This window comes from Dermacentor variabilis, chromosome 6, assembly GCF_050947875.1.
Source record: "Dermacentor variabilis isolate Ectoservices chromosome 6, ASM5094787v1, whole genome shotgun sequence".
Taxonomy (NCBI): domain Eukaryota; kingdom Metazoa; phylum Arthropoda; class Arachnida; order Ixodida; family Ixodidae; genus Dermacentor; species Dermacentor variabilis.
In genome coordinates this window covers 149,324,876-149,334,890 of record NC_134573.1, presented here as the reverse complement: position 1 = coordinate 149,334,890, position 10,015 = coordinate 149,324,876, and the positions used below count along the sequence as shown (strand labels likewise).

Here is a 10,015-nt window from a genome sequence, read left to right as displayed (position 1 = left end):
TCGCCCTTGAACTTTAAATGGAACGTCACGGCGACGGCAAAATGCGGTTGTAGTGTCAATACAATTGATACCGCAACAGAAAGCGTAGTAGTGCCGCTCTGCGGCGATGCTCGCTACGAGATGGCGCCATAGTAACGTGCGTCGTCTGTTCCCAGATGAAATGCGGTGAGCGGGTCCAACGATACTATATATGAAAGCAAAGTGCTGCATTAGCGGATGTCTGTTTGCGGCGGCCGGCGCCGAATCGCGCCCACGCGTCACCCTCGCACTCGCTGTCGCGATCTCCCGATTAGCGAGGCTCTCGCGCCACGCTTCGCTCCGTTTGCAACGTGCCGCACTACACAGATTATCCGCAGAAGCAAATATGTTGCGAAAGGAAAACACGTATAGAACTGCGCTCAATTTCCGTATTAAGGAGTACGGGAATCGTCGGCGAATTTTTTTTTCAAGAGTAAATGCATGAATAATTGTGCCAGAAAAGCAAGAACATACCGCGATGTCGCAGCGCTGTTCTTTCGTGGCTTGACAATCTTGCTTTCACACTATAACAGCTGCTTTACAATGTAAATCCTAATAATCAAGAGGGAGAGAGTGGGAGAAGACACAAGACATTTCTAAACTTCTTTTATTGTTCCCCCATTCCGCAATAACACATAACTCGGGGTTCAAGGCATTCAACTCAAAGGAGCAATCGCCGAGGCAAAACGTCATCGCACCGACGCAACGCATTCGCGTAACAACAAAGTTCACAGACTCTACATTCGTGAAAAAACGTGTTGTCACAGCTTTTGAACAACCCAAAAAAATGACATTCAAAGTTTGGGGGCAACACTTCAGGAATTAGACAACATGCACAAACAGCATCGTCACCACGGGTTTGTAACGTGATACATTTGTAGCGAGCACGACGCGTCAATTCTCAGTGTGAGTGACATTTTTCTCCATGCTTTCCCCCAATTCTTGCAATGTTTCTGATTTTCTCAGGTCGGAAAGCAACAAATATTTATCAATTCAAGTGCGCACATTTTGCCGTACGATACGTTGAAAATACTCCTTTCTGCAGCGAACAACTAATTACTCATGTTTTCACATTTAAACAGCGTCAGCAAAACTGAAAACAACAAAAGGACTTCAGGAGTGCCGATCCTACTTTCTTTTAGTTACAATTACACTGTGTTCAATTTTTCAGGAGAAGTCGCCTAACGGAGCATGAGAAAGAAAATTTAGTGCAAGAATCTGTTTTTATTACACGTCAATGCTGCAACTATTATTCACGAGGAACCGTGTTACGTAATTATGCACCTGTTCTGGCGATGAAAATGCGACAGAAATGCTGCGCCAGCGAGTTCACTGGAACAAGCCACTAAATAAAACTCACGGAGACACTCAGTGTCCATGCATATATCCATTAAAAATGAAACAACTCAAGTGATTATGCGAGCACCCGTAACTTTTCACGCTATAGGTTCGCAAGAAAATTCTCCCCGCTTGGCAAGCTTCACGACTTAGCACCCTTCATCCATTTCTTTTCCTTCAGTATTTTGTTTCAACCTTGGGGGCTTACTTTAGCTTCTAGCAGTCAGGAAAGCAAACATATCCACAATGAACATTCAGCGCAAGGCTGAAGCCCATTATATATTCTCGGGCAATAAGCGCAAATCTGTTCACCCCTGTATAACTGTTTTGAAGGGAGGGTGAGGTATGTTGGCCTTTCTTTCTTTTTTTTTTTTACCTTGTTATTCTTGTTGATGCCTCTCACAGAAAACTTCTTGTGCTTTGCTTTGTTCATATCGTCCAAGCTGAAACACTCGGAAGGACATACAGAATAAACGCTATGTACACGTATTCGGAGGCCCGAATGCAGCAGATACGGGGCATCCCCGTGACTCTAGAGTCGGCTTTGAAGGGTACGATCTCATCGCCACGACACTGGCTGACTCAGAGGCGAAAAAGAAAAGTTCGCTAAGGGCACAACATCGAGCTCTACATTAATGGGCCGCCGATCGGGCAAGACGTGACAGTCACCGTTACGACTGGGTAATGTGGGTAATCACTGTAGCCAGCGGAATATAGCTTTTCGAGGACATAGCTCGCGTATCACGATTACGACGGAAGAACAAAAAATAACTATGCGGCGTGGCAACGCACAAACTGGCTGAAGAGCACGTGTATTTGCGTATTCAGTTATGGTGGAACGTGTTGGGAGCTGTACATGACATATACCCCGGCTTGGCCTAGAGAGGTTTGAATTTTCACACTGGCGGAGTGTGCTTGCACGGAATGAGCTGACAGGATGGTAAAGGCCGAGAAACCAAAAAAAAAATAATAAGACGTAAAAAGGTAACTGCTAGGCTACCTAATTACCAGCTGTCGAAGTTTTGGGGTGCATGATACATTGCCGTTCATTTGGTTTTATTCGGAAATTTCGCTTTATGTATCACTGCCACCTCACGCATAGGCAGCACTTGATAGAGGACTCTGGTGACGCGTTCCGACATTAAAAATGAAACGTTATGGTTTGTGTTCAAGACTTTTTCGTTCTCATTACTAGCAAACAACGAGAGCAGCAATGGCCTCCCTGGACCCCGTGTGAAAAGCGAACGGGGTGGTATGGCCACGTGGCACGAAAACATCGACGGACACACGAAACGGACACACTCTCGACAGGGTTAAAATCTGGAATGTCAAAACGGCACATCCACTCTAGCTCGGCGTATCAGTGAGGAAGCACTGATCTAACCTGCCCTGACACAACAGTAAGGTCCGACTTCACTATACACGTAATGAAGTAGCTTTCCCGATAACCGAACGTAATGAACAAGAAAGCCTGAGCGTAGGTTTATGTGCTGTACAAAATATAAGCGAGGGCGCATCGCTGTCTATCTCAGGACCACTGCTGCCAAAAATGCTTGGCTACTCGAATGACAGTCGCAAATTTTGCCGCGGTGTTTTTTTTTTTTTTTTGGATTATACATGCGTTTACAAGATGACTCCATCTGTCGTGTTTTTATTTAGCCGCTTCTTTATGTACACTTCCGCATTTGTTTAGCCTAGCACGTAACATGTGATCTGGTGCCCGAAATTGATATTCTTTCTAATCAGTTTCGGGTAGAGGGTATTTAACAAGGGCTGGTATTATTGCCCTGTTTTTGTTGAAGCCATAATACGAGTAGTCCACTGCCAGGTTCTGGTAACTGAATCATCTTTGCGAATAGCATTCACTCGGCCACGAATTCCTAACCCTTATTTTTGGATAATTGCTAAATCCTGACTTCGACAAGGGTTAACCGTTTCAAGGTTTCTCTTGAACTGTTTGTTCCCCGTAGTAGACAGACAAGCGTACAACGTTTGCCGATTTCTTCTTTTTTTGTGTGTGTTTTGTTAACGCTACCTAGTCCTTTGATGGACAGCGATGTTTCTCCCTCCTAGAAAATATTTGCTTTATACAAGTAAAAAACAAAGGAAGATGACACGTTCGCGAAAGTTAGAACCTAAGCTTCGACCATCATGTCCAAAAATAAGATTTCATGGTCCACATACACTTTTAAACTTTGCTTCGACAGTATGTCTGGTGTTCGTGGTGTACTACGTGGGAGAAGGGGATTAAAGCATGGGAAAGCATAGCTGAAATATTCCCGCCCTTGCCTTGGCCCTGGCGATTGAATTCATGCTCCGGGTAATTTCGCAATAGAAAGCCGTCACTTTCTTAATGTTCTCTTATCTGTCATCACTGAAGCGTCAATAAAGCGCGGGCAGCAGCATCCCCTGACAACGAAAAAGCACTATTTAATATCGATCGGAGGCGCTGGTTTCTTAGGTCTTTCGCACGGCGAAAAAGAATTCACCAAGAAACAGTGAAAACAAAATGAAGATCGATTTGTCGTATATTTCATCTGATTTATTCATTCATCTGAACTAGTGTTTAAGTTTACTCGCAACGCTTCGCGATAAAACAAACAGATAAAATGGAAGGCAAACTGAAGCAATTCATGGAAATTGCTATAATGCTTTAGAAAACGTTGCTAATGCTCTAGAGTACAGAAAATTCTGGCATTTCTTCATGTCCTTTTTTTTTTAATAAGAGAGATACCACGAGAAAATAAAGCTCCATTCATCTGTTACTGTTTTGTGCTTGATGCTACTCACGCAATGCTCGTTTTCTTTTTGATGAACAACTTAAACTGCGAGTAGAAAGTCAAGGCGTTAAGCTCAGGGGCTTGCGCGGTAGGCTTGCACGGTAAGTGGAGTGAGGAGGTTGTGGTAGGTGTTCGTGTGTTTCTGCCGGAGTGTTCTGGAAGCCCGAGAAAGAGTTTGACAAGTGTGTCTGTGCTGTGTTCAAAGTGTGCCGGGTCTGAGTCGCAGGTGGGTGTATGCGCGTGTTCTTTGTGGCGTGTTACATGAACGCGGGACATCAACTGGCAGCCTGTAGAGTTGCACTCATCCCATGCGTACGATACATCTACACACACGCGCGTGCACACAAGACCAAGTATAGATCGGGTATACACATTATTTCATATACTTGTATGTATGTATATATATATATATAACTCTCATTTGCTTTGAAGAGTGGAAAATCGCATTCCATTTGTTGTTGAAGGACATGCGATGCTACAAGAAGCTACGCGCTTGCAAACGGGGCTGAAAATGGAACGCCCACAGCTGGCCAACCGCTTTTCAATATGTTTGGTACTACGGAAAAATATCCACGTGCCTGTCCTGGAATGTCGATCACTGTGTTTCTTTCCTTTTGTCTGCAAGAGTTGCAAGCAAATTTTCCTTAAGGTTATCCAAGAATTCCAATTCTTATTGTCAAAAAGAAGAGCAATTGCTCTGCAAGCTATATAAGCACGTTCTCTTGGGGGGGGGGGGGGGGGGTCACACTGCTGTGCAACTATGCCTATTAGCAGTGTAAATGTTCAACAATTATACGTTTTCAATAACAGTACCCTCTTCCTTTCTCTAAAGCTTTCGTTTCATCCTTTTCACAGTGCCACTCTTCTTCTTTTTTGTAAGATGTGGCGTCACATGTTTTAAGGAATTAGTATTTCCGGGAGATCTACGTGAACGCCGCACAATTCTTCACAGTTAGCTAGAAATTGCACAGAAGTTTTATTCGACAGTAGATGGTGTCCAAACCCAGCATCCGGTGACCGTTTCTTCGGCGTAACAGAAATAGATCTCGAAGGCTACGGTTTTGCGAGCAGCATGCGCCGGAAGCGATTGCATGAGCCGAAAACACCTAATGACCGCCTTGTCTTGGTCACCACCTATGTGAGATAGCTCTTCTGGTGTAGTAGTATGAACATTAACCCCTTAAGACGTGGTGCGCATATTCGCGGTGGGCGCCGACTTGTTTTGCTAGGTTTTTTTTAATGGTGGCAATACAAATTAAAAGAAAAAATCACTGGCCGTAAGCTTTAGGTGAATTTTACGCCTACGTAATGACTGTGTCTTCAATTCACTTCACTATGCTACGTATGGCTACGCAAATGGCCAAATTTGCTGAAGGCACTACCGTGTTTAACGTGCCGTGTTCCTTCAACAATGGCGAAAGAAAAAAAAAACTTTTTTCTCGTAATGCTTACGGCACATCTTGTGCATGAACAACAAGCTTGTAATTCAATTTTTATTAACAAAAGAGAATGCAACATGACCGGCTGCACATTGCCGAGCATTTATTTGCTTTGTCATTATAAAAACTTGTTAGAAAACGACTAGAGCGTCATACTACAGCCTCGACTATCCTTCAATGGCGTGTCCAGCGTCTTGAAATAGAATTAACTACGGCACATTCATTGACGGTCCATCATGTACTCTTGACTAAAGGGGCTAAATCAGCAATGCAATGAGCTCGTCTTATTAGCATTCTTTTATACTAGTGATACTACAGATATTCCGCCATACGCTAGTATCTAGTGACACTTGACAGCAAAGGCAAAGCAGCAAATTTTTTTTGTTCATTGCCGTCATCGCTAGAATAATATCTACTTTGGCATGCATGACATCGTTTTAATAATATGTGCATAAGTGCTGTACTCCCATTCCAATTTTGTGAGCACATTTATGCGTGGGTGATATTTCAGGCGACTGTGTAGAATGCGAACGAATCTCCTGTCATTTCAAGTAGCGTCGACCACTCTCCTTTAGCGCAGCAACTTATAGTAGCTGACTGTTGTTTATACCTACAATAAACGATATAGTTCTTTTTTTCCTGTTGTGAGACCACGTGAGTTTTGAAAGAAGAAATAACAATTAAAGCACTCACTCTGCGTAATATTGGCAGCTACTTACTAGTAACTTTATCAATGTTTCTTCAAATCTGTAGCTCGTTACGAAAGTTTTCAATAGAACCTGTCGTACCACTACTTAACAAAAGCTTTCGAATGTGCCTTTTCAATTCTCTTGTCTAGCTTCCCATGTGAGGAAACAAAACATTACCTTAAACAGAACTATCAAATGTGGGGAGTGCCATTTGTTGCAAAGCGGTAATGCAGCATATTCCTTAGCAGATTCCTTAGGTAATCAACAAAATGACACTCATTCTCCAAACAAAATCTGGCTTATGAATCTAGAGCTTACTGCCATATCAATGCATATATCACTTGTTCCCGCCATACCAACTTGCTTCCGAAAATATTAAGAAAACGGCTTGATGTTGTGACCGACCCGGTAAGGTGGGAATGAAAGTTTACATGTTACTCAACAAATTATTTTTCAGCTTTTAAAATGACTTCCTAAGCTGAAGGTATGACATTCAAATTAATGCGTAGCTCTTCCAAACAGTAGTGAAGTACTGTGAAAAATAAAAATTGTGGTTTACGTAAAAGTTCCCCACAAACCGCACACCTGCTTTCGCAGCGATCAGACTTTGAAGATGTTCCAATAGCCGATGGCTATCGGGTGAAAGGGGACAATACAATTCTCAAAGTCCCAGCAAATAGTTTACATGTATGAATATTCAGCGAATAGAATGTTGTAACGCACTGACGTAGCAATCGCGTTGCGCAAACCTTTTTACTGAAATGCGCATTCGCGAAAATCAGTTGCCAGCAATCGCGTGTTTAGAGGAAGAATTCTTACACGCTATTCTGGAACGTTTTCAGAATATTTGAAGAAAATGCACAGCCGACACCCGGCTGTGCGTTTCCCGGTTTGCCGGCAGATTTTTTTCTGGCAGATTTAATAAATTAGACCATTCGGCGCTTTGTAAGAGCTGCAACGAAAGTAGTTTCCCTGAATACGGAAATGTTAATGGCGTGATTGTTCCGTTAGCAAGCGTCAAATATTCCTAAGCTTTGGCGGAGCGCTGGGGAGGGACGTACAATTCATCAAAACCTCCCCGGTACTAGGTTTCTTTTTTCTTATATTTTTCGGAACAGCGCTTATGTTGAAAAGATCTGTTTCTGCAATTTGAATTCAACGCTGATAATCACTCATTAATTTAAGAAGCCCGCAAGGTATGTTTCAGTGCATTGTCATAAAATGGCAGTATTTTCTAATTGCCTGAAAAAAATTATCCGCAAACAATTTTTTGTGACGATAGCTGCACGCTTTTGAAGTGCGAGCAAGACACTATTTGGGGCCGGTACGTTCCCTCCCCCGTCGTCCTAGCAACCATAAATGTGCTAGCAGCATGTTCTTTGCGCGCAATCTCAAGGTAATGGTGTGCGTATAAAAATTCTTGCGTTGCGCGCATGACATCCTTTTTTTTTTCTCCTAGAACATAGATTTTCAGTTCACACACATACGTATAACATTCATGCACGGAAACAAAACAAAAATACATCTTTAACACTGCTTTTCATGCATTTTCGCAAGATATGACCGCGGCATATTTAGACGAGAAATGTCGGAATACATCCGATTCGAAACGTTGTTTGTAATGCTTTATTTTAACCTTTCCTTCTGTCTGTATGTAACTATGAAATATGCGCCAGCTGTGGATTATTCTAAGTGGTTGATTCTCGAGTGTAGGTCATCAAATTTTTTTCTTTTTTTTTTTCACATGCGTATTTGGCTGGAGGATTTTACGTGGCTTGAGGTGGAATAGAGGTGTCAAGCAACGTACTTGTGCAACACTCGTCGCATACGCAAGCGGAGCGAAGCGCGGTAGAATGTTTTAAAGCTTAATGGCGCGGGCGCAGGTAAATGCTTGTCCACATACAACCGTGAGGATTATTTCCCAATGCGTCTCTTCGAGCGGATACCATTGCAGAAGCAAACGCTGCTGCGGCATACGAGGGTCAAAGAAATGCGCTTTACGGATTCGCATCTATAACAACACGAAACACGGCAAGTCAGTCAGACTGAACGCTATGCGTACGGCCAACGCACCGGCGCGTACACAAACCATGTGAGAAACCTGCTACTCTACACCAAATGTAAAACGAACAAGACTAAAACAAGTCCGTCTCCCAGCGTCCAGCCAGAAAGGAAAACGAAGCAACGAGCTAACTAATCGCTACTCAACGAGAAGTGTTCGCACGCGATTGCACGCAAAAAGCATTCACGGAGAGTGCGAGAGAGCGGCGAGCATGCCCCAACACTCATCCTGAAAATGCGTATTCTGCAGAGTTTCCTTTCAGTCGCCGACGGCGGAGTGGGGCGCTCCATCCCACTTTCTCACTGGACAAGTTTTCATCACACTCGCGGCTTCCACGGAAGGACGCGCAGCTCCTGACGCGGTGGCCAGCACAATAGACACACAGCCTCACAGACACACGCACACACAAACAAACGCAGCACGCCGATGGCCACCACCAGACGGCGCGACGTGACGGACATAACGGGCAGCTTGTCAGCTGCGCTCTCTTCGCTTCATCTTCTTAGTGGGTCTCACTGGACGACGGTTTATGTCAAAGGTATGCGCCTTCCATTGGAGGCTGTCTTCACCGTTGAGGTGCCCATGTCACCCTCAGTGCCGTGCCCTTTTTGGTATCGTTTCACGTCATGCGTCGGTCAGTTGAATGTAATTCTCTTAAGTAGCCAGGCAAAGGCTTCACATAGCTGTACGTGCAATTTCCGGAATCATTATTTTGTGCAAGAGTATGCCACCAGACGCTTCTCACATTTTGTAGCTTTCCTTCCACTACTCCACGAAAACTAATTTTGGTCACCCTTGTCGTCTTACGCAGATGAGCAAGCATCCTTAAGAAAAGCGCACGTGCATACAGCCTTAATGTTAACTTTAGGTTATCTATAACAGTGTTGATTATTAGGCAAGGTGGCAAGGTGGATGACATGGTCGCCGAACTCAGACAGTAGGCTCAGAGCTATTAAACACACGTGTAGTGCCGTGCGCAAGTAGCGTCAGTCACCGCGGTGCACATCAGGAGAGGGAGATGGGGAGGGAGAGAAGGCCCGTCTCTTTCTTGTTCTTGGTCAGTCGAGCGATTCTTCACTGCACTTACTTCCGCCGATCACTCGCGGCAAGTCGGACACAACACCACTGCAGCAAAGCAACGCGTGCACGATGCATTGCTTTCCGTTCTCTTCTGCTGCGTGGAATGCTCGTCAAGTCGCCGAGAGGGGAAAGCCGATGGCCGTCGATGGTCCTTTGTTGCCCACTGCCAGGCGGCGCTTCTCCGAAGGAATGATTGGCCGTTGAGTGGCTAAAGGCGCGGCGCCGTGCCCACATTGTGGCATGGGCCGTGAAATCCACAGTCTTACGGTCTAGTCACAATGGCCAGGGCCACCAGCGCCAGTGCCGACGTCAGGAGCTGCAGCGTCGAGCACGCTGTAAGTCGGGCGCTTCCGCCGCACACGTGGTAATCCTCCTGCGATCCCACATGAAACTATGCTGTCATCATCGCAAAATATTTGAAAAATAGCTTGTAAACGAATGATAGCCAAATCTCTCTCTTTTTTTTGCCTCCTCAGATTTCCAATGTTTAAGTCGACCTTTTCTGTTCTGCAGCGTGACAACGTAACGGCAGCTTCAAAATGCACAAAGAGGAGTTGTATATCAAAGACCTGTACGTTAGGGTGATTTGGACACAAGGCCGGTTCTCTC

General features: G+C 44.5%; 1 protein-coding gene across 2 annotated transcripts in view; it reads right to left on the bottom strand.

Annotated features, from left to right (window-relative positions):
• Positions 1-608: 608 nt before the first annotated feature.
• Positions 609-10,015, bottom strand: part of LOC142585461 (voltage-dependent calcium channel subunit alpha-2/delta-1-like) — a 172,890-nt gene continuing 163,483 nt past the window's right edge. For both annotated transcript variants that reach the window (XM_075696236.1, XM_075696238.1), the window contains one exon: positions 609-9,779. In XM_075696236.1, coding sequence (XP_075552351.1) covers positions 9,669-9,779 — 111 coding nt within the window. In that variant the 3' untranslated portion in view covers positions 609-9,668. The remainder of the gene's footprint in view (positions 9,780-10,015) is intronic.